General features: G+C 35.4%; 3 protein-coding genes across 3 annotated transcripts; 1 reads left to right on the top strand and 2 right to left on the bottom strand.

The window, feature by feature from the left end:
- The first annotated feature begins 1,241 nt into the window (after positions 1-1,241).
- On the top strand, positions 1,242-12,511 carry LOC141826303 (cell division control protein 48 homolog C). Its single transcript, XM_074713545.1, has 10 exons — positions 1,242-2,184; positions 4,605-5,182; positions 8,263-8,415; positions 8,592-8,708; positions 8,795-8,899; positions 9,596-9,661; positions 9,764-9,828; positions 9,904-10,099; positions 11,294-11,434; positions 12,185-12,511. Exons 1-10 carry the CDS (start codon positions 1,242-1,244, stop codon positions 12,230-12,232), a joined length of 2,412 nt encoding a protein of 803 aa, XP_074569646.1. The 3' UTR covers positions 12,233-12,511.
- Positions 12,512-14,249: 1,738 nt separating this feature from the next.
- On the bottom strand, positions 14,250-16,812 carry LOC141827523 (aquaporin SIP1-2-like). Its single transcript, XM_074714790.1, has 3 exons — positions 16,411-16,812; positions 16,065-16,337; positions 14,250-14,561 (listed from the first exon to the last, which is right to left on the bottom strand). The coding sequence occupies exons 1-3, from the start codon at positions 16,702-16,704 to the stop codon at positions 14,409-14,411; spliced, it is 720 nt and encodes a 239-aa protein (XP_074570891.1). The 5' UTR covers positions 16,705-16,812; the 3' UTR covers positions 14,250-14,408.
- A 1,830-nt stretch (positions 16,813-18,642) lies between these two features.
- On the bottom strand, positions 18,643-22,834 carry LOC141826304 (microtubule-associated protein 70-1-like). The gene is made up of 11 exons (XM_074713546.1): positions 22,362-22,834; positions 21,782-21,867; positions 21,642-21,707; positions 21,363-21,533; positions 21,115-21,285; positions 20,810-20,965; positions 20,555-20,701; positions 20,401-20,472; positions 19,798-20,307; positions 19,511-19,685; positions 18,643-18,828 (listed from the first exon to the last, which is right to left on the bottom strand). The coding sequence occupies exons 1-10, from the start codon at positions 22,615-22,617 to the stop codon at positions 19,518-19,520; spliced, it is 1,803 nt and encodes a 600-aa protein (XP_074569647.1). The 5' UTR covers positions 22,618-22,834; the 3' UTR covers positions 18,643-18,828; positions 19,511-19,517.
- Positions 22,835-24,213: the final 1,379 nt, after the last annotated feature.

Genomic DNA, 24,213 nt, shown 5'->3' with positions numbered 1-24,213 from the left:
GAGTTTCAATCAAAATTCATTGATGGACTTAGCAAACTCTAATTGGATTCATTCCAAATTTGATAGATTTCTACAGTTCCTATCACGCCTAAGTTATCAATTTAGAGTCATACCAAATAGTACTCAAAATGATTTAAAAATTTAAGACTTTATGTTAATTGACTCAGACTCATAACTTAATTTGGGAGTTTCAGAACCAGACATGCATACTAACCCATCTTCTATATACTCTCCTCATTCATTACATTCTCATTTTTTTTTATTCTAATTCCTAGTCTATCAATAGATTTTGATTAAAATTTATTAATGGACTTAACAAATTCTGATTGAACTCATTTCAAGTTTGATAGATTTGTATAGTGATCCTCAATCCAAATGTCCTAAGTTATCAACTGAAGTAATTTCCAACAATGTTCAACAAATTTTTAAAATTTTAGTACCATAATGGCTCTGTTAAATAACAATACAACAATTGTGTTGATCCTTGAAAATCAATATCGTCATTTTATGAAATCAACAAAACATTATAATTCTGTTCTTCAAATAATAGCACCACAGTGCTCTTTTTAACAACACCAAAATAATTTTTTTTATTTTTTATTATTTAATTATTTCTTTTTTTTCTTGTAATTAGATATTAAAAGATATTAAGAAAATAATGATAAAAACAACTTTTATTTTTATTAATATTCCTTTAATTTTATAATTTATTATTAATTATTTTTAAAATTTTTAAAAAATATGGATAAATTTGGGAGAGTTTAATTAATGACGTAAATTAAAAATAAATATATTTTTTTAAAATTATCAATAACTTTTTATACTAAATTCTTTAACGAAACAATTAAGTTTTTATTTTTAATTTTTTGTTTTGGTTCAGTTTAGTTTGATTTGATTTGATTAAAGAAAATCAATTTTTTTCTTTAATATAAGGTTGAAAAAAATAAGATGGATATAACTAAGAAAATAAATACGTCCTTTTGAAAAATATCCAATTTTGATAAGTCCTTTGGACATTACTCAATTTTAAATGCGTTCTTTGATTAAAAAATTGTTTTTTTATAAGCTTAGTAAAATTATTTAAAATTCATTAAAAGTACTTCAGTATAATTAAAATGGTCGTTAAAACTATTTATAATAGCTATCAATAGCTATTATACTATTATAATTTGTCACGTGTGTTAATTTATATCAGCGCATAAACCCTAGTTCCTCGTCTAGCGGACCCGTTGCCTTTCGTGATGGGAAAGCGAGGAAGACGGGAATTCGGCGCTTCCCCTGCCGCCATCCTCCGTCGCCGCATCGCTTCCGTTGGCATCAACGCCGAAGAAGGTGTGGATGTTGACGCTGTCGTCGCTAACCTCCGCTCTGCCTACCCCGATTACGCCCGTCTCAAATTCCAAACGTTCACTCGCAATGTACAGAGAACCCTAGAATCTCTCTGCCGCAACCGCTCCGCCTCCGCCGCACATGAAGATAGCGATGAAGACATGGACGATGTCGGAATTGAACCTGCGAATCCCGGCATTTCTCGCAGGACACCCGGACGTTGTGAGCCGTCCGAGAGCCGGCTTCGTCGCGCTGAGTTTGAGCACCTCCGCCGTCGAATGGCTGTGAAGCCAGATTCGGTTGATGGAAATCATAGTGAATCCTCCTCCGACGATTCTGTCTTTGACGCCAAGGTAGAGCCGGAGTTTGATCTGATGAAGTCCATGCTTCGGGATGGCTATGGAAAAAAATCTAACCCATCAAATAAGGATAATAAGGACCAGCTCAAGTCATCAAACAAGGAAGAATTGGCTTTGGAAGTGGAGATGGAGAAGCCGACGAAGACGACGAAGGTGCAGAATGTTATTGACGGAAGTGATCCAGGGAGTGGGGCTGAGATCTCTATTGAGAAAGAGAATAGTAGCGGTGTGGTTGCAGATGCTGTGATGGAACAAAGGCCACTATTTTGTGATCTTGGTGGTATGAGGGAGGTACTTGAAGTTTTGAAAAGAGATGTGCTATTTCCTCTGCTTCATCCAAAGCTGGTACAGAAGTTGGGAATTTCACGAATGACTGGAATTCTCTTACACGGGCCACCCGGTTGTGGGAAGTCAAAACTTGCACAAGCCATAGCTAATGAGACAAAATTGCCATTCTACAAGATCGATGCAACTGAAATTGTATCTGGAGTCTCTGGTAAGATTTCTATCTTTTGCCATATTTATTTACTCATTCTTATTTTATTTTTCAAGTTTCAGATATAACTTACATCTTGCTTTTGTTATAAAAGTCAAACTATGGCAATTAACAATATGAACTTAATGCTACATCTCATTCTAATTTTCTCAAATTGTAAGCTCATAAATTGCTGATGATCTTGCTTTTTCCATTTACTCACATGAAGGTGGATAAGTTAACTATGGTGAACATGCTAAAGGAGCATTCACATGCCATCCACTTCTATTGCACATAATTAAATATCACTTAGTGTTATAATTTTGTTTGGTTTAAACAGAGAATAGATTCAATCTGGATGAAAGAATTATTCTTTGTGAATATTCTACCTGGCCATGTATCTTCACCATCAAAATGATGCATTTGAGGTGTTGTAATATTGCATACCCATCTTTTTACAATACTACTATTTATGCTTCATATCTTGCCTTGTGACCTTATAGTTAAAAAACACCCTGCTTGAGCTGCATACACACCATTCGGATGTAAAATAAATCCTATTCTTTTCATTTAAACTAGAACAAATTGACTTAAAACATTAAGCTACACTATCTAGTAGGTTTAAATTTGTAAGTGTTAATTTAAACTGTCAATTTGTGAGTGATAATAATTTAGACTGATATTTTCTTTAATATTTTGATACTGGATATATATACTTTTATATATGCCTCTGTATACTGCACATATGTTATGCAGTGATGGACCACTTGGCTCTGTTTTGAAACCTTGGTCAACATGTCATGCAAGTATGTGTTCTTCAGATGGTTCTGTCAATATTGTGGTTGCTGTTTTCTAGAGCCAGGACAAAATTAACCTCATCATTTGTTGTCACAGCTTTAAAATGAGGATTTCTACAATAAATAACAGTTTTGATCGGCTCCTTCTCTATCATACCTACACCAATCATGGTAGTAATAGCTAAGCTTGACCACTGCCAGTATTTAGAGTCGTATTACATGCTAGATATGATCCTATGTGCTCTGTCAAGTGATGCAAGGCCCTGAATTCTAACAATCTGAGTGAATATATATTTTCAAAGATTCATATATTTATTGAAGCAATTTTTGATATTACATATGATAAATATTACCAGAACATTAAGCTATCATACTATATAGTCTGAATCAAACACAAGATAGAAGAAGTTGGCTTTCTGCTTGATTGCTTGTAATGGACACATGGTGGAAACATAAGATCTAGAAGAAGATGACTCTTGGTTTGTTTCTTGTAGAGATTCTTGGCCATAGAGTTTATAGAGTTTACAGGATCTTAGATTCTCCATCCTTGAAGCTCTTGTTCTCTTGTTTTTGGTTGACAAAATAACTAAGATTTTGTTTGTATTGGCTACCAATTCAGAGAGTTACTATGCATAATGTGAACTGCTATGTATATTGCTGATCTCATGCTGACAATACTATGCCCTTTATCTGATTCTGCCTTTCATTCCAGTGGGAATCTATTCCATTCTTTAATTTGTTTTATTGAGGTTTGGCACTCTTGCACACTACAACTGTTTTGTCCTAAGAAAAGCTAATTATCCTATTCATTGAGTAGGTATTGAGTTTTCTGCCAAGTTGTATAATAGCTGATCATCTTGTATAGAAGCAGCTAGTCTCTATTTAAGAGTCAAGACAAGCAAAAGAACTTTGTGTTGCTTAAGGATGGCAAACCCAATGGAACCAATTGAACCTCTAACTATGTTACTTGTGTTGTGTTTTGTATAACTTCAATTAAATAAGTGGCCTGATGCTTGCCCAACTACATTGTTGAATTAAAGAAGAATACATTTTCTGAAGTCTTTAATCCAAAAGGAAAACATAAAATAATCAAAATCATACCATTTGGTTTAGGAGAAAGGATGTATGAGGTTTTGGAGGGCAGCCCCATCTATTCAGAGATGCATAGTGACATCATTTATTGATGACAGTCTCGGTTCTAGTAGTAGACAGGAAGGCCAATGTTGAATCTCGAGTAGATCAAACTCTTATTATATTTTTTTCTTCAATAGAGACCTGATCCTGCAATATCTCACTTGCTTTAAACTCGTTTGTATATAGACGGTCAATTGATATGAAAATGGATGGAGTTTCAATTTTCTCTCTTTTAGGTTTGTAGTTCTTGCCTAACATTGGACTTTGTAGCAATGGAGTAAGGAATGTATCATTTAACCAATTGTTGCTCTTATCTACAAATGCACAACAACTTTACTGGCATACTTATGAGAGTCAATGTTTCTCTACTTTATATTATTCCTTTGCACTCTTGATAAATTTACCTATTATTTCAATACTGTTTTTGATGCCTCACATTGAATTGCTTAATATTTACATTTGTATTAAAGCGCCTAATATGAATTGTCTTATATTTGTTTACTATTTTAGGTACTTCTGAGGAGAATATACGAGATCTTTTCCGCAAGGCATATCGGACTGCTCCATCAATAATTCTCATTGAAGAGATAGATGCCATTGCCTCTAAGAGGGACAACCAACAGAAGGGGATGGAGCGTCGGATAGTAATTCAACTAATGGCTTGCATGGATCAATCACAGAAATCAGAAACATTTGATGGGAAATCTGATTATGTTCTTGTTATTGGCACTACTAACAATCCTGATGCTCTGGACTCTGCATTGAGAAGATGTGGACGATTTGATCGTGAGATTGCTTTGGGTGTCCCTGATGAAAATGCAAGGCTTGAAATTTTGTCGGTTATCACTCGTAACCTAAATCTTGAAGGCCAATTCAAGCTCTCTGAAATAGCTCGGTCCACACCAGGTTTTGTAGGGTCTGATTTGGCTTCATTAGCTAATCAAGCAGGTAACGTAGCAATGATGCGTATGGCAGAGAGAAAAAAGTTTCAACTTTTATTAAAGGATAAAAGTAGAGATAATTGGTGGAAAGAGCCTCTTGATGATGAAGAAATTGAGAGTGGCAGGATTAGAATGTCAGACTTTGAGGTAACATTGAAAATCATATAATTTTATCATGTTTTATCTTTTTCATTATTTTTTAGTTTTATCCTTTTTAAACTCAGGAAATTACCAACTCTTGTTTACTTTATTTGTTGCTCTATTTATTTATAATTTCATTTATTTTTGTAGCTTGTGTCTTGAGCAATCCATATTAGTATATAAAGGGTTTCTTTTTAATTCTACTTGATTGTCTATAGTTGTGAAAAGTCTCTCACATGTTTGCCACATGTAATACAGATTATTACTTTCGTCAGTGAATGGTATGTAAAAACACACTAAATTGATAAGAATTAACTTGTTATTTCAACTATATGTACACTTAAGGGGTGGAGATATGAAAAGGTTGCCATCTTTGAATGTGGCTGAATTAAATAATCTTCACATTGATTACAAACTATCTATGAATATCCAGTCAAAATTACTAAGTCTCTGGTGCTTGCAATTCAATTCAGCTGATCTGGAGATATATCTGAACTATCTCTGACTTTAGCTACGTAGAACACTTGTGTTTTGAGTAAATGTGGTAAAAGAAGACGTCTGGTACCTATTGGACTGTGAGAGAGAGACATAGACATGATCTGTTGTGAACATTGTATTTGTGTAATCTTTAGTCATAGTGTATACATTTATTTTATATTATAAAATGAAAACTCCTCTCATAAATGCTTGGAATAATCCGAACCACTATTTGACATCAAATGAATGATTACAGTTATCATATCACATGTAGCAAAAAATAATTTTAAATTATCTGATTAAATAGTACCCATGGGCTTACCGGCCTTACTTTTAAATATAATCATATCCATTGAAAATTAAATTTGGCAACAAGATTACATAGTCTGTTGATCTTAGTAAATAAAATATAAAAGGAAATAATTTTGCAATAGTTACATATATCAAATATAAAACTCTCATTTTTTTAAAAAATATGTATAAAATGACAATTATTACCAAAATATAGGAAAAAATGACTGAAAAATCAAGTATATTATATTAATAAATAATTAGATATAAAACAACAATCAAGTTGAATTTTTTAGGGATACAACTCAATCTAGTAAAGGTAATATTCCTTGTATGCTCATTGTATAACTAATGAAAAAAATGATATTATGACTAAGATCAACAAGGATTGTGGGTGCATATTCCATTAACGAATAATTAAATAATGTCAAATTATGAGGTTGACTTGAGAAAGTATAATTGATTCCTAAACTCACTAATTTTTTTTCTAGCTATTGTACTTCATTTCTTATGCCTCCTACAAATGCTTTTAGTCATTGTTCTTATGTTGATTTTAACTACAACCTATGTTGCTATCTGTGTCTATTAAAATTCTTTAGTGGTGTTTGTTTGACATATAAAAAAAAGTCTGAAGGATTAAACAAATAATTGCACCAATATGCATATATTAAAAATGGAACCATGTTTACTTTCACTAGAGACTGGAAGTGTAATATGTGGCAAATTATCTTCATTTCAAATTAATCTTGACTGACTTCCTAAATTTTGTTTTGTGATATTTCATGATCGGAAATTACATTCCAGTATTCCACATTTTGTTATTTTACAATTAGTACTAATGCTTTCTTGCTTGACTCATTGATTAGTTAAACAATGATCTAATATGCAATCTAGATTTACTAACTTACTTGAGGGTGTTTACAATATTCGTCCTAGATCAATTTCAATGATTCGTTGGATTGATAGGTTACGGTCACCTTATCATTCATCATCTCTTTGAATTTTTAGAAAATAACATTCATCACGACTGAATTAAGTGAATATATATAAGAACATAACAGGTATGAGCTTTAGATATTAAATAAATTCACCTTATAGAAGCTTTCCTACCGTCATATTGATCTTGAAATTTATCGAAAACAATATTAGTATTGAGGTATTAAATAAATCCACCTTTTTCTGAACCCCTTTTTAGAAGCTTACCTACCATCATGTTGATCTCTGAATTTATAGAAATATTATTATTTTTATTTCTAAATTAACTATATAGCATATATGAGCTTTAGATATTAAAGCTTTTAGAAACTTACCTACTAACATTGTTGATCTTCAAATTTATAGAAAATAATATGATTGTGTCTAAATTAACTGAATATATATAAGAATGTAACATGTATCAGCTTTAGCTATTAAATCTTTTAGAAGCCTACCTAATCGTAAATCATAGAAAAATTAACTTGTATATTTTTTTGATAGGATTATTGCCAACTTTGCTTATAGATAAGATTGCACATTCTCACAGTATAGAATGTTGAATGTGTTCCTTGTTTCTGGATCTATGAGACTATGATTGTAGTGCATTAGGAGGATGTGATTGTAGTGAAAAAGGAAAAATAATTCTCTATGCACACCCTAATTATTTATATAAGTTTCTAAAATATAATATATTTCATTTTCGTGGATGAAAAACTAGCATGCCAACAACCTTTTTATTGCACTTACACACACCATCGACACATCATCAATGGATGCTTGCTTGCTTGCCTGTGAGAGAAATGCTACTGGGTCAAGTTTGTGTGGATCACCAGTTGTCTCCCATCTAGGTTGTTGAAGAACCATATGCCCACCTAGGGATGGTCCTTAATTAAAACACGATGCAAAAACTTTAGAACTAAGATTAAGTAATTGTGTAAAGGCATAACAATGAGTATTCAGAACAAAAATACAATTAGCAAAATAAGTAAAACAATTAACTCGCCATCTATAATCTAGCATTATGGAATCCAATACAAAACCAAGCATTTTGCAAGAGATAATCTGCTTTTGTTGTACTTTATGCTTTTCTTTTAAAGTTTTTGTTCAACAGGAGTACCATTGCTTAATGATGATGATATCTAATAGTTGATAGATGTATAATACTTTGGTCGTTTTATGATGCTATTTCTTCAAATTACTTGATTTATTTTTCTGATAAGCATTTTTCAGTGTGAGATTAGTAAATTTAATCTTAGCATTGTGTACAAAATCTAATCTTTGCAGTGTTGCAATACATTCAAATTCATTCTTTCCGATGTGGACCTTTGAAATGTCTTTTGCAGGAAGCATTGAAGATGGTTCAACCTTCTTCCATGAGAGAAGGATTTTCCTCAATTCCCAACGTTACATGGGACGATGTTGGTGGCCTTACTTCACTAAAAAAACAATTTGAGGATTTTATAATTAAACGTATAAAACACCCTGAGGTTTATGAGGTAAACTCCCCTCCACACCCCCCCCCCTCCCCCCTCCCCCCTCCCCCTCCCCCCTCCCCCCTCCCAACTCTTGTAGTAATTTGTCTTGCATATTTATAGAAGAAAATTATTCTTTTCTTCAACTTCTCTTATTGTATTATGTTTTCTCTATTCATGATTCTCTCATATACTTTCAGGAATTTGGAGTCAATTTGGAGGATGGAATTTTATTGTATGGGCCTCCAGGTTGTGGTAAAACATTAGTTGCCAAGGCTGTAGCAAATGCAGCAGGAGCCAATTTTATTCACATACAGGTTCCCTCAGTCATACTTTTGAGTAAATGCCCTTGATTTAGATGTTTAATAATGAGAGTTTGGTTCCTTTTATTCCTTGATGGCAGGGTCCTGAATTGCTGAACAAATATGTTGGTGAAAGTGAGCTAGCAATAAGAACATTATTTCGTCGTGCTCGGATGTGTTCTCCCTGTATAATTTTTTTTGATGAGGTAAATGAAAATAAATAGTTTATTTATAAAAATAGGAACTTCTCACAATTATGTGGTCTGGATTTTGTGGTGTTTTGTTCAATTGATTGCTTTTTATCAAACTTTTACTGAATTATTTCTATCAAGCTTGTGTGGGACTCCCTTTAAAAGTCTTGACCATGTTTTTCTTGACATTCTGCCCTGCCAAGAACATTTTTAGTTACTAGTCCTAGTAATAAAGGCCAGGCTATTGCAATCCAACCAGAGGATGTTCGAAATGGATTTTAGCCCTTTACTCTTCATTTATTAGGTAACATAATTTACTTAACTTGCAAAATATTATCTTGGTGTAGTGTTTTACTTGATGTTGTAGTTTTCATAAAATTTTGATGCAATAAGAAAACCTCTCTTGAATCCAAGCATTATCTTTTTCCTTGTGGAGAAAACACTTTTATTCCATCTAAACAAAACAACCTTTTCATTGGCTCTCAATTGCTAGCCATTTTGGCTTTCCATTTGAATCCTAAGTTCAAAAAAATCATCCAGCTGGCCCTTGACCGTTATTCAAGTGTCCAAATCTTTGTGCTCGGTATGTCAGTCTCCATCAGCAAATTTCCAGGCAGATTTTTTACTTGCTATCACACTATTTATAGAATTTTGATGAATAAGTTCACCAATATCTGATGTATTTACACTAAAGCTGTCTTGTTCCAATAGGTGGATGCTTTGGCATGTAAGCGTGGGGGAGAGGGTGCATGGGTTGTCGAACGACAATTAATCCAGGTTTGAGTGCTAAATCCCTTTTAGTATTTAGTAGTTAAAATATTCAACTTGTTAATACTTTTTATTTTCTTCTCTCTCTCAACCACCCTGCCAATCATGCAGCTACTTGTTGAGCTAGATGGTGCTGAAGAACGAAAAGGTGTATTTGTCATCGCAGCAACAAACAGGTTTGCTTGTTCTGTCCTCTCTACATTTATAAATTTTTCATGGAGATCTATGTAGTAAGACGACAAGTTTTTCAGACCTGATGTTGTGGATCCTGCTCTATTAAGACCAGGAAGGTTGGGCAATGTCATATATGTTCCATTACCCAATTCCGACGAACGACTACTAATACTGAAGGCACTTGCTCGGAAGAAGCCTATTTTAGAAGATGTAGATTTGGTTGCTCTTGCAGAGCAATGCTTAAATTTCAACGGTGCTGATCTAGCTTCTTTGGTATTTTTCCTCTCTTTCCCACTCGGTTTAGGTTTTTTGCTTGTTATGATGCTGCTATTGTTTGCTGGATGCACTTGCAATTTTGAAGGAAATGCTGATTACTTCTTAACAAAGCCATATATTACCAACTTATCCTATTTAAGTTTTTATGCCCCTAGTCTTGTTCTGTGCTTAATCACTGCATTTTTCAGGAGAATGTGCAGGCTGGTTCGTTTGGATGATTTGGACCACTAGTACATGCATCAATGCACAAATTTTAATCCTCACATAATTTAATCTCTTTTCTTTGCATCTGACTTATTGATAAATTTGTTTGTGTTAATACCAAATGGTGCTACTCAGTGTTGAATAAGTAAATTAACTAAGTATTATCTTTAACTTGCTTGCATATGATTAAGAGTACTTTTTTGCATGTTTGAATGGATAGAATGCATACTGAAAATAGAATGAAAATGGATTTATGGAATGTTTGTTTTCTTTCTCATGAATTTTTCAGGATTTTCATAAACATAAGTGTAGGATACGTAGAGTGCCACTCTGCTCTGCACCACCATAGCCATGCTGCTGCTATTCCACCACCATTCATTTGTCTTCTTATTCTTTTTCTATGGCCATATTAAGACTCAAATTGTTGTCTTGAGTTTGCATCACCCTTATCAGAGTCAGTTTAATTTTTGTCAAAACTGCAAAAATCACTCTTTAGGAGAGACCACATGCTTCCAGCTTCTAATTCTAATCAATATTTGTTGCTAATATAATTTCTTAAAACTTGGTGTGGTTTTAATTTTCTATATCATGGGGTTTAGTTCCAACACTTACAATCCTAATGAACATTCTGGTCCAAAATAGCCCCATCCAAACATCCCCAGAAATGTTAACCACAAATGAAGGTTCCATTCCGAGTTTCATCGCACTGTAGCAGGCTGGCAATATGTGGATTTGTTCTTTAAACAGTAGCTCGCTAGAATTTGGATTTGTTTACCCTGTAAGTTAGAAATCGTCAAAGATTTTAGCAAGTTTTTTTTTTTGTCTTAAACCATTTCTTACAAATGCATCTCGGAAAGGTCTACTAATAAATTTATGAAGGTAGCCTTATTTATCATAAAACAATGTTAATAGCTTTATACCTTCAGCATCTTTTAACAGTAGGAACGGAACTTGCTCAATTACTTTTCAACCTTACTTATTCACCAGATGAACGGAGCTGCCATGGCTGCTACGAGAGAAAAGCTAGATTGCATAGACCGGGGTATTGACATTACAAAACCCGCCATCATCAAGACATCACACTTTCAGCACGTTCTGCAGACAATCAAGCCATCTGTCTCTATGCAGGTAACCTTAGGATTTTGCCATTAAGTAATCCAAATAATTTCCTTTTCAAGTTTGGTGGAAGTCCTGCATTTTGGACTACTCATTCTCAAGTTTATAGGCATGTAGCAATCTCTCATATGATGCTTGCCCACTGCAAGGCCTCAGCTATTATTCTGATTTTCATTTTGTGGTTGCTATTTTTTGTATATCTTCAACCGCATTATTTCATTTTCAATTTGCCACTAGCAGCATTGAAAATTTTTCTCTAGACTTGCAATTGAGATTTAGGTACTGAAAACTCACATGTGAATTCTCATTCTTCCAGTAGTTTCATAACCAACATGCTTGTTATTTTGCCTTGAAATGTTTGATAAATGTGTGTTTTCTCAAAACCACATGCTAAGTAGAGTGTAACTTATCTGTTTTGAATCATTACACATGTAGACCTTTTTAATATACTAATTAACATCTATTAACCTGCAAATGTATAGATTAGTGTCTTTCATAGCAGCACAAAACTTTTAGAATGAGTGGCCAGTCATTCAACCTTTTCAAGCAGTCTGTGTTTAAATTTTGCTTGACAATAATATTATCTCATCACCAGTTAAGTGTGGCATACGAGTCTTTAAACTATTGCATGTCGAGCAATTTGAAGCTTGTAGCTTCTGCTTTTGTTTCCTCCATTCATTTTAGCCCACACAGGTTTTCAAACTTTGTTTCTACAAGGCAGATGTTTCTACTTGACCAAGTTTATACTTTTTGATGGAGCAGGAAAGGATATATTACGAGCAGTTATCGAAAAACTTCAAAGTTAGCTGATGATTGATTTGTAAACCTTGTAAGGTATAGCTTCTTCACTATAAAGAGGAAAAAGTATTTCTCAATGGAACTTGGAGTGATATACTGATGTTGCATATCGGCTATCTATTTTTTTGTAATTGCTATCGAGCGGATAATTATTAATTTAAATAGGGAAGGAAAATTATTCATTTTTGTCTGGGAAGTTTGTGGGAAAGCAAAGCTGTAGTCACATTTATTTATCACCAGTTCTCTTGAGTTTTATGAATAAGTACGATTGTTTTTGTTCGATTTGTAAAAAATAGTATTTTTGGTTATCATTTATGAAAAGGAAACTAAACTTGAAATGAGTATTTAATAACTTTCTTTTTGACACCTCTGTACGACAGTGTAAAGCAAACTAGGCTGCTCGTGACTTAGCCTGATATTGTTTAGGCTGTCTCTGGCAAACGATGGCAATAATTGTGCCTTCCTGACCACCTACGACACGCCAACAGTGTAATTCAATCTCACCTTGGTCAAAACGTCTGCTTCCCACGCTGCCCACCTACCCCATCTTACCTTGTCCGAAAGGTATATGAAAGGAATGATGAGAGTAACCCTCGTGGGTTGGTATAGATGATAAATCTCAGTTAGTCTTATTGATTATCTTTGAGGAGTGATCGATTCGGTTTTACGGAAGTTTTCTATCGATCATTATGGTAAATCGGGAAGTACACATAACAGCCAGTTTAGACGTCCAGCATTATTTGATTGCGTGTGGATTGGTATAGATGGTTCTTATAGGGGTGGTGTTGTCAATAAATCAGATCAAATTCCAGCGGATGTTGAATGTCCTGTTGTTTGCTCATTACAGTGTTACGGTTGTTAAAGGCGAAATTCTCTCGTGATTTATCCTCTTCTAGGTAATGGGGAGTCACCCTGACAAGGTCGTTAACGTGATGATTTCATCTTTTTACTATCAATGAAAGGAATGATGAGAACTTATGTGCTTGGCCCATCTCCTACCTTCACCTTCACTTTTTTGATACTGGTGAGCATTATTGTCCATGTGGACCGCTATGTCAGTTTGGGACCGGCTCAATCGGTGGAGTTGTATTGGGTGCCAAGGCGACAGGGTTACACATTTGCCATCGTCCGGATGCCTACCGCAAGCCTCATTTGGTGCTTATCTTACCAACGGCGGCTACTGACAGCTTTGTGTCATGCCCGTAGCTATCAGTAACATTTGGAAGTTTGCTTCGGAGGGGTCTTAGTTCAATGGGGATATTCTTAATCGGAGATGTTCCCATAACACATGAATCACTATGGGGATGTTTTAAAAGAGTGCATTCAATTATGGGGATATTCTCAAACGAGGATACTTCCAAAGTAATTTTTTGCAGGGAGTAGTATCTATCCGAGCGAGCATATATGCCTGAGCAAGTATTTCCTAAGTATATTAGAAATGAAAATAGATATTTGTGGTGGAATCCATTTTTTTCTCAGAAATCAGAATATAGTTTTATGCCATAGAAGAACTTGTTAACACTTCCTTATGACAATTCTAGAATTTATAAATAATTTTGGTGATGACAAAAGAACCATAATTTGATGATAAAATATGCTACAAGAGGTCCTTTTTTTTTTTTGCAAAATATGATTGAACACTATCCCTATGCTAAAACTTATATTCAAATTTTAGCAGTATTATTAGTGAGTTTTTATAAAGGACAATAGATATTTTTAGCAATATTAATAGTGAGTTTTCTAACTAAGATTTCTAAGATTTTATGAATTCTACAAGCCATAAATTGATGACAATAATACAGTTATAAAGATACTATGTAATGTAATGAAAAAACGATGAAATTTATAGAAGAATATGAAAATAAAAGATTCCCAAGAAAATTTGCAAAGAGGCAAAATGAATTCAGATCCTAGAAGTGAATTGCTTAAGGAGTTAGCCAGAGATTTCACACCTATATTTCGTGCTCATGACTCAATAAATCAATGCAAATAAAAGAGAGCTAACCTTTTAATGTGCACAACTTGCAGATGATGGGTACGGAAAAGCCATAATATTAAACATAAAATTAGATGTTTAACAAGGTTTTACCAACCTTTGTTTTCACCTAAACAAGTGACATTGAGAGGGATGCCAACTTATCATTTTTTTAAAAAAATATTTCAATCTAAAGCGTCCCACTTATTTTCTTCATGCCTTTTTAGCCTTTACTGGTGGACGGTGAGGGAAGATGACTCTGAAGAACCAACCAGCAAAAATGGCACCAATAAAAGGGCAGATCCAGTAGACGTAGAATTGTTCCCACGTATTATGGCGATTGTTCAGATAAGCCCAACCAAATGCCTGTAAATTAGAATTTAATGAGTATGATAATTGTTGGGACGAAGTGGAGTTTATGGTGATAAATAAAATGATATACCCACTGACAACTATAATAAGATGTAAGTATTTAGTACCGAACCCAAGGGGTGTGAACTGCTTAAAGTTTACAAGAAATGGGCTCATCTTCATAACAGAATGAAAAAAATGTAGGAAACCAAGCTTGCAAAACTAAAATGTATCATAAGCAGAGTATATTCACTGGCCACAGCAGCTCATCATAAAAAAAGAATTGCATGTAAGATGACACCCCACCGCAACAGCTGTGCTAAGGGGACTTCACTTTGGCATATTGGTCCATTTCCTTGTCTCCAATCAGTTGATATTGACAAATGGTATAATTATTATTTATCAGCATAAGATTTGAGTCCTAAAATCTGAGAGTATATAAGAACAAGTACTAAAAGTTCTTTTTCCATATACTTTGGGCATCCTAGTTTGCTATTAGGATGAATAAGGATATAACTCCAAATATCATCAATGTTTTCATGGCCAATCCACACTTAAGTTGCAGCTCCAATAGTGAGATATAACTGAAGAACTAGAGAAGTTAGCAAATAATGTAAATATAATGCAAGGGAACATGGAAACAGTCAATGATGTTATGATGTCTCAACAGTGTTATTAACTAACAAAGAAATTAATCTAATAAGAGTGTTAGGAAAGGTATTATTCAACCACTTAAGACTCACATGTAGCACTCAACCTCAATCTTATAAATCGAAAAAAGGTTGATTGCTCGAACAAGGAATCTAGATTCATTACTAAGAACTAAAAAAGAAAGGACAAAGTTGACGACAAAAATTTTAAATTTCATATTGACCTCCCATGGGCAATCTCCAATAATTCTAACCAAAGTGAAGCTCAAATATTTTATGTTGCTGAAAAGAGAGATAAAATCACAAATACATGTTATTAGAACTCCAAGCATCTAACCAAACTTTATAATTTGTCAATACCATTCTGAATCAAATATTATGAGCTTTGGCTATGGTGCTACTGTTTAGCCTCAGCCTAGTGGCTAATAAAATGATTGTAATTTCACACCCATGTTATCAGTGACGAGGAACAAGTAGAGCAGCAAATTGACTGACTAACAGTACCTTTTTACAAAATTAGGCATGTTGTAAGCGTCAATCTAGCAATAAGTAAGAAACATACTTTAACAACAATTGTTCCCCATAAAAGATGCCCTCTCGCTTGTCTTTAGTTGTCTAAGTGATCAAAGACCAAAGTCTACCAAACAGGCTGCTTGAGGAAAGATAGCCTTCCCTTGCCTTGAGTTGTCTAGAAAATATGTTAGCACTATTCTTATGGTCGGTTTCATAAATACATAATACATTCCAATTGATGTCGCTCTTAGCTTGGCGCTACAATTCCAAACACAGGAATATGGTGTGGAAGTGGACAGGTAAAAAATAATCGTAAAAGATATAGCAAAGATGGGAATAACCAATTTGAGCTTACATTTGCAGGATTCATGGCCGGCCCGGTGTAACCAGCGCCCGCAACAACCATGGTAACAGTGCATACAGCAATCAACCATGTCTTCACGATCGGGCTCCGAGGTCCCTTGACGATGATCCAGAGCACGGCCAAGGTGATGACGAAGGTCAGGATACCTTCGGCGATGGCCCCTGTGTGCAAATCAACCTTCAACGAAGGCCCTCGTAGCTTGTGCTTGTGCGCCGGTGGCATCACCTCCGAGATGGCCAAGACACCACCGACCGCCCCGGCCGCCTGGGAGGTGCCACATAATTCATCAAACCGCTCGATTTTCGTTGCGCCGAGCAGGAGCGAGATAGAACATTACCTGGGCGGGGAAACGGAGCGCCAAGGAGACGAGGTTGTCGTTACCCAATCCCGCTGCATAGAAAGCGGCGGTGGCGGTGGGGTTGAAGCTGCCGCCGCCTATGGCGTTGGATAGGATTCCGAAGATGAAGACGAGGACGAAGACGATGGTGGTGGTCACGAGGAGAGAGAGCGCGGCTCCCTGGATCTGGAGCGCAGTGGTGATGATGGAAGTGGAGGCGCCGACGGTGGAGACGCAGAAGATCCAGAGGAAGGTGACGATGGCGTCCAAGACGGCTGCCTTAATCGCACCCATCGCCTCCGCCCCTTCTCCTGCAACGCCGCCGAGATCGAAACCCTAGAAAAAGGAGCCCTCGATGGGTAGCTCTACCTGTGCTTCAAATGCCACACTACAAGCGGAGTGAGACAGAGACGATTCGATGGAGACTAAATTATTTTTAAAATTTAAATACTGTGCAAAATTTTTTTATTTTTTTTTATAATAATATTATCGATCATCAAAATAAATTAAAAAATTTTCTCTATCAATATTCTTAAATTCACTTTTTATTAAAAAAAATTCTCTATAATACATCTCAATTAAAATTAAAATTTGAAATAATTATTCGTCAGAAGACTTATTCGAATGTCAATTGAGGAATATTCTAGAAGTTGGAATCTAATGGCAAATAGGGGAGGATAGGTGGATCCGACGGTTGAAAGGGAGTGTTTTTTGTTGAGTGGGAAAGATAAAGCGTAGGATGACCATCCGACGATCACACTCCTGTTTTATGCGGACGGATGCATTTTTTTATTACCAATAATTCTACGCAGTGTCGGGTTTGCCTGGATCCATCATTTTATTATTAATTTTATGCGGACGTCTTGTCTCTGCTTATTTATTTTTGTCCTTTTTTTTGGATCATTTTCTTATGATAGATGTTCTTAGTTAAGTTGATGGAACCTATTCATGCACATTAATTTAATAGTTTCTAGGTTTTCACATGTAGCATTTATTTATTTTCCAATTAAATTTCTATATTATTTCTCAAAGATTTTTTTAACCTATCATTACAATATTACCCTTCCTTTTAACATTCTCCTTATCTTTCTTTTTTTTTTCGTGTCAGTTGAGTGGGTGATTAATGACTAATTATATAAGAGCTCAAATCCGAAATAACAATTAATGATCGATAAATGATCATTTATTATTTTTACTTATCAAAATTAAAATATTATTCATCGACCACGTCATTTGCATACAATGGTGCTAAAAAGGTGATGATAAATGTTTTTTTTTCTTCTTCTATTTTTTTCATTTAAAAAATAGTATTAAAAATAGAAATTTGGAAAAATTCTGCGAGTTGGAGTCGGTTGTTTGCTTCCCTAGTTCATAAATGTGTGAATTGCGTATTGAAGAACAGATGCCATGCTATTCTTTCTAGTTTCAATAAATTGCTAATTGCTTCGTTATGTTTCCTACAATTTCTAGTTTTCAGTGAGATGTCGAACGGAAATGAGATGGCGGTGGAAACGAGACGTGAGAGTGGAAATCGGCGAGGGAGCGGAGCGAGGGCGGTGGAAATGCGATGGCGACGATTTGCGAACAAATGGGGCGATAGAGCACCGGATCCACAGCTCCGACGATCTCGACTGGTGCGAGCATTCCTCACTCGAGGTACGTCCCCTCAGAACATCCAACCAAACTGCAGATACGATCGGTTAGTTATTTATCCACAGTTAACAATCTGTCCAAGTTTAAAAGAGCAAGATATAGCAGTATCAAACCCTAGAGACCTTTTTTTTTTAACTTCAGATCACAAGTATGAAACGAGTTTCCGTCATGAATTAGTTAGAAATCTTTAAGCTTTAGACTTCAAATTAGAAGATTTCTATATTTTAGGGAACAAAGAATTTCCTTACAGGATTATGTAATGTAGCTGTTCTTTGATCTGGCCAACAGCAGAGCGTAGTATTTTCACTCGATTGTGTAAGAATGTGAAAACTAAAAACGGATGAAATTCAGTGTTAATAATTATCTATTGTGAATTTAAATAACATATTTTCTTTTGTACATTTTCAGCCACTACAAGCAAGCAATAGAGGTATTGAGTCCATCAAGTGAACTTTTTTAGTGACCAATCTACATAAAAGAATCACTTCACATCACAATCTTGGAGTTACTTTTTTTTTTCTCAGGGAATTTCTTGGTGAATTTCGTAGTGAACACAGTTTTGCCGAAGAAAGCAGATCAGAATAAGAAACTCACAGCCTTATGTTGGATTTTCTTGGTAAAACTACAGTTATATAGAGAAATACGTATTTCCCATAATGTGCAAGACACTAATATTTCAACCTTTTAACTAGAAAGAAAAAAAAACATCAACTATGAAGGATCGGTTAGATGGTCAATCTGGAAGCTCTGGGTTCCTCATATTATCTGCATGATAAACATTCCATGTATTAGAATTTACTGTTGATGGCATTATTAATTGTTAAAGATTAACAATTAATTGTATTACGTAGAAGGATCGCAGATCATGATCGCTATATCAACAAGCTATGAAAGGCTTTAATTTCACATGTAATGAGGCATCTCTTAGGAGCTGGTTTCAACATGAATATTTATGCTTTTTGGGAGGTGACAAACAACCTTGTAAGATATGTTACACATGACTGATTTTCTACTAGAAGTACATATATCTGAAAAAGGTAGGTCAGTGCTTCTGTTTGATGAAAATGGATGGTTTACACAGAAACTCAAAGTAACTAAAAACTTACATGAACCTATTATATATTCTCTCTTCTATTGCAGAGACCAAAAAGCAGAGTCGAAAAGGATAGTTGTTCTCAAAGAAACAAAATAGATATAAACATGGAGTTCTCCTAATAGTCTCAAGAAAATATCAAAATAAGAAAATAAACAAAAAATTTCTTTGAGATAGCTACCAAAAAAAAATACTTGTTCAATTTTTGGTATTTGATTTTCTTAGATTTTGCACTAGAATCATGTTTGATAAACAACTTTAATTAGTTTGAATTATCTAGGTAGGAGCATAAGCCTGAAGCAAGTATTCTGGCTAACCATGGAAATCATCTGAAGAATAAAGCCTTTAGTGTACCTCTTAATTATGCAAATTGTTGTCCATTTCCTTTCGAGCGCCTAACTTTCAGTTCATTCTGGTTTTCTACCTTCAAGGCTGCTATCTCCTTCTCAAGTGCAGCCTTTTCTCTACGCAATTTCTTTGTTTCGACCTCCATTGATTTAGTTATTGTGTCTATTTTTCTTGAAAGCATCTGCATAAATTTCCTCTTTCAGTATGTATACTTTGTGATGCATATCAGGTAATCTAATTTCACTCGACATTTGTCTACTGCACAGATATAACTAACTTCAATTAAAATTTACCTCCGTAGAAATATCCTTGTCCTTCAAACACTGATCCTTCTCATGCAATGACTTCCTTAATGTGATTACTTCCTTCTGTAGCATATCATAAAATACAACTGAAACATAATCATCTGGAGCAGCATCCGGGGGCTTGCTGCTGAGCTTCTCCATTGCTCCAGTAATGGAAAGATGTTCGATGTCCTTCTCTAAAGTATCACTAACATAAGTGTCTTCAGATAACCTTGATTTATAATACTCTTCCTCTGCTACTCTGCAGCCATCAAAGGACTTTGATGCTCCCTTGGCATGTTTTAGCAGTGCACTGGAAGGGCTTGAAAATTTTCCACTTGGAGCACATGGTTTTCGCGTCCCTATTCCACTTGATAGAGTATTTGGAGCACTCTCAGACCCATTAATCGAGCTGCTTCTAGCCAAAGAAGGACTGTTTCGTTTATCATAACGGATCCCTGACCGAAGTGATGATTTTAGTCCATCTTCAACGACCTTCAAACGCAGCTGCAGCCTTTCCTGAAAATTAACAAAGAAAAGGAAATTAAGAGTTTCTACGAACTCTTAGATAGCTAAACTAACCAAAGTTATATTCGATAGTTAGTGACATACTTTAAGTTGAGCCTCTGCCTTGGCAGCACGTTCTGATATGGAGAGCTTCTCCCGTAGTTGTTGCATTTCTCCCTGTTGAAAACCACTGAATAAAACTCATAATTTAACATGACATATTTCAAGCTGCAGCACAATGCCAAAGTTTGTTTGTCACCGTCAGAACACGTCGCTCTTCAAGCCATTGTTTGACTGGTATAACTTTGTCATTAGTATCCTTCCATTCATTTGCCATTACTACAGCCGCTCGGTTTTCTGCAACCATGGCTCGAGATAATGTCCTCTCAAGTGTCTTTTTCTCCCCCTGCATATTGTCACACAAAATCATTTTCTATTTCTTTATGCATACAATGCAAATTCAATTCTAATTCATTTTACATTACGAGCTAAAGATATTTGATAGTTTCCTAACCTTTAACTCATTAACTTGCCGCTGATAATCTCGTACAGCATTTGCAGCAGCAGCCCCTGAAAGAAGTGCCTCTTCTAAGTCCCGAACAGTCTGCGCCAACTTCTCAACTTCTGCAACCTTTTGACGGTGCATTCTATCTAGTATCTTGTACTCTTCCTGCATGTTATGACAATGAGATCAGACAAAGTAAAGGTTTCGATTCGAAAGTGTGAATTGTGAACTATTCTTTACCTTTTCATCCATCAGTTTGTTTTGTTTTGTTTATGCAAGGGGAGAATCAGTAATGCTATGATGACAGGACTAACCTGGTTTATTTCATTCTGTTTCATGAGCTCCTGGTTCTTGTTCTGAAGGTCATCGACAAGAGCTGCCTTAATCTTCGCAATCTGGACTTCTCTTTCTGCTTCTAACAAAGCTGCTTCCTTGGTTTTTGTTAATCTCTCCAAGACCCTATTATCATCTTGAAGGTTTGCTATCTGAAAACTTCCAAAGTAAAACTTACATGCTCGATGATTCAAGAAATATAGCCCAATTATGTTGCAGATAAGCACACCTCTTGCTTCAAGAGCTTGATCTCAGCTTCTAGTGGGAAAAGTATATCCTCCAAACTGGGTAGTGCCTCATCCTTCTGTGCAGCATGCACTCTTCTAAGAGTAGCTTCTGCTGCAAACTGTGCAGCTAATGCTTCTTTCTTTTCTTCAGTAACTCTTTTGATCTCCAAGTTCTGAGGGTCAAAATTAGAAATAACTATGAACAACTGAATTGGTTTCTTCATCTGGATTAGAAGAAATGTAAAGCAACATGCAAAAGTGAGTTACTGCATGAAGCAAACCTTGCTCTCCAGAGCAGCTTCAGATAACTGCAACTTCTCCACCATCTTGTTAAGCTCCTCAGAAACCTATCGGCATGAATAGGTTTATCAATAAGTTTGTATTTATCAGATAACATAGGCTGATGCATTCATGATACTACCTCAGCAAGAGCCTTGTCTTTGGCACGTTCCACCAACCTTAGGCCTTTAATTTCACTATAAGCTTCAGATAGCTCACGGTCCTTGTCTGCAGTGGAAAACGCACAAAATATATAAAACAGAATATCAATATCTTCACTTTCAAACTCTCCTCATCATGCTTGTAGGTGGTTGTCAAGAGCAGGTTTCACCTTGTGAGACAACAATGCAACTCAATTTACCATAGCAATAGTTTTACTTGAAGGATTGGAATTTGTGCAGTGGATCATGAGAGCTGCTCCCTTCTCCAACAATCCAAAACAAAGTAAGAAGGTAGGATTTTTTTTTTTTTGTTTTGTTTTCTTTTTTCAACAATGCTTGCTGTGGGTGTCTCACCAGATTTCATGCATGGCACACGAATTTTCTTCTAATACCTCATTATCTCCTTTCCATTTCAGATATTTTTCTTTCTTATGAAAAGAAATCCTGTAGATTTCATCCTCCTTTTTTTTTTCGGGGAGCATGCGATGTTTTCTCCAAAGAATGGCAGAGCAGAGCAGAGAGGAAGCGAAAAGAAGGAACCGAAGAAGAACAAAAACGTACCTTTGACCAGATTCTGGAGGCGATTGAGCTCGATCTTGAAGGGGTCAGAACCATGCAACAGAGTCAGGAAATCGTCGTCGTCAAAACTGGTTCTTTTCGGTTGCTTCTTCTTCGCCGGCGGCAAACCCAGACCCGCCTGCGACGATGACGACGAAGAGAAATAGTACTCCACGGCGTCCTCCTCCGGCAACCCAAACGCTGCCGCCGCCGCCGCCGCCGCCGATTTGGATTCCTCTTTCCCTCCGTTCTCCCCCATGAGTAGAATCAGAACTAGAGTACAGGGAAGGAGAAGAGATTTTAGCAGGCAGTCTCCAATCTAATCTGATGCTGTTGAATCGAGTGAGTATAACAAGTACATGCTGTGATCCTAATGACAGAGATTAAAGAAACTAATCCCGCTCATTGTTACTGGGAACAGCATGCAAAGATCAAAGCTAAAAAGTGAGGAGACGCAAGAGAGAACGATGACAGAGTGTTCCACCGACGCCGCTGGAGCAGACCAGGTGCGATTTATTTATGTTATTATTATTATTTATTGAATAGAATAATATGGCAAAATGATAAATCGAAAGAGTGTTTTAATAAAGGACGTTTTATTATATTATTTATTCTAAAACTATTTTTATTTTTAATATTATTGATATATGAATTATTATCCTAGTAAATTTGCTGATTAAACACACACACATATTTATTATATATAATCCATCATTGTCAGTCCTGGTTGTCATGGGTGGTGGATTGGGGTACGCAGGGACAGCTCAGAGGCCGTGTCCTAACTGCAGATTCTTCTACTGCTAAACAACTAATTGCTTTCATCAAATCAATCAATGAGTGGAGTGAGGCATGCAGTTCCCCCACCTGCTCGCTTTTGAGCTGTTGCATTGCATTGCAATGCAATGCTGTGGGATCACTCTTGCAGCCGCGTGCCATTTTCCTTGGGCTTTAATCGCCCGACGAACATGAAATGGGATGGCATGGTACTCCACCAGTAGCCTTATCTTATCATAGCCTATATTATTGCTGTATAAATTAAAACAATTTTGAATATTTATATATTTACAAATTTAATTATAAATTGTGTTAAGCTTTGAAGCTAACCTAGCACTAATATGATATTTTGTCGACTCATCATTATAATGTATGTATGTTAACAGATCATGTGTAAAATTTTAATATAATTATCTGTTTTAGATTTTTTGTTTAAAAAAAAAATCAAAATGACTTGTAAGGCAGGATGTAAAACCTAGTAATTTTAATATAATTATAAGTGTTGTTTTAGATTTTTTTTTTTCAAAAAGACATATGTCAAAAAGACTTCTCAGGAGTGCTTGGATGCAAAACCTAGGTTGTTCAACACATTAGATTCGCCTGATCAAATTCAATTCAAATGTGATAACATAGTGTCATAAGTATTAAAGTTGTAGCCAGTTGGATACTTGATATAAAAAAATAAGTATTGAAGTTGTAAGATGCTTGAGAAATGAGATGTGCTATTAGGAAAATGTATTGTCTCCAAATTATTTTGATCCTTTGAGGAGAATTGATGGGGCTTTTGAGTCGTGGAATCATAATGAAACCTTCTGCTGTTGGCTATTTTATCCTTTTAAGTAGTGGCTTGTAGTTGTAGTCTAGACTGTTGGTGGGTGCATTTATTCTTGGGCTTTAATTTGGACAACCAACTTCTTAAAGGTGTTGTTGTATATATAAATTTTATTAGGGGTTAGCTTTGAGTAATTATTTATCCTTGTGATTGGTTAGGACTAAATCCATGATAGTAAGTTTGAAGAAACTAATTTGATGTTGAGTCAATATGTTAGGGGCTGATTTCACGATAATTAGGCACAATCGG

Source organism: Curcuma longa, chromosome 4 (assembly GCF_044706935.1).
Source record: "Curcuma longa cultivar G26 ecotype Majalengka, Jawa Barat chromosome 4, ITB_CL_G26_1.1, whole genome shotgun sequence".
NCBI lineage: Eukaryota > Viridiplantae > Streptophyta > Magnoliopsida > Zingiberales > Zingiberaceae > Curcuma > Curcuma longa.
Note: the sequence above shows the minus strand (reverse complement) of the source record. Positions and strands in the feature narration are given on the sequence as shown.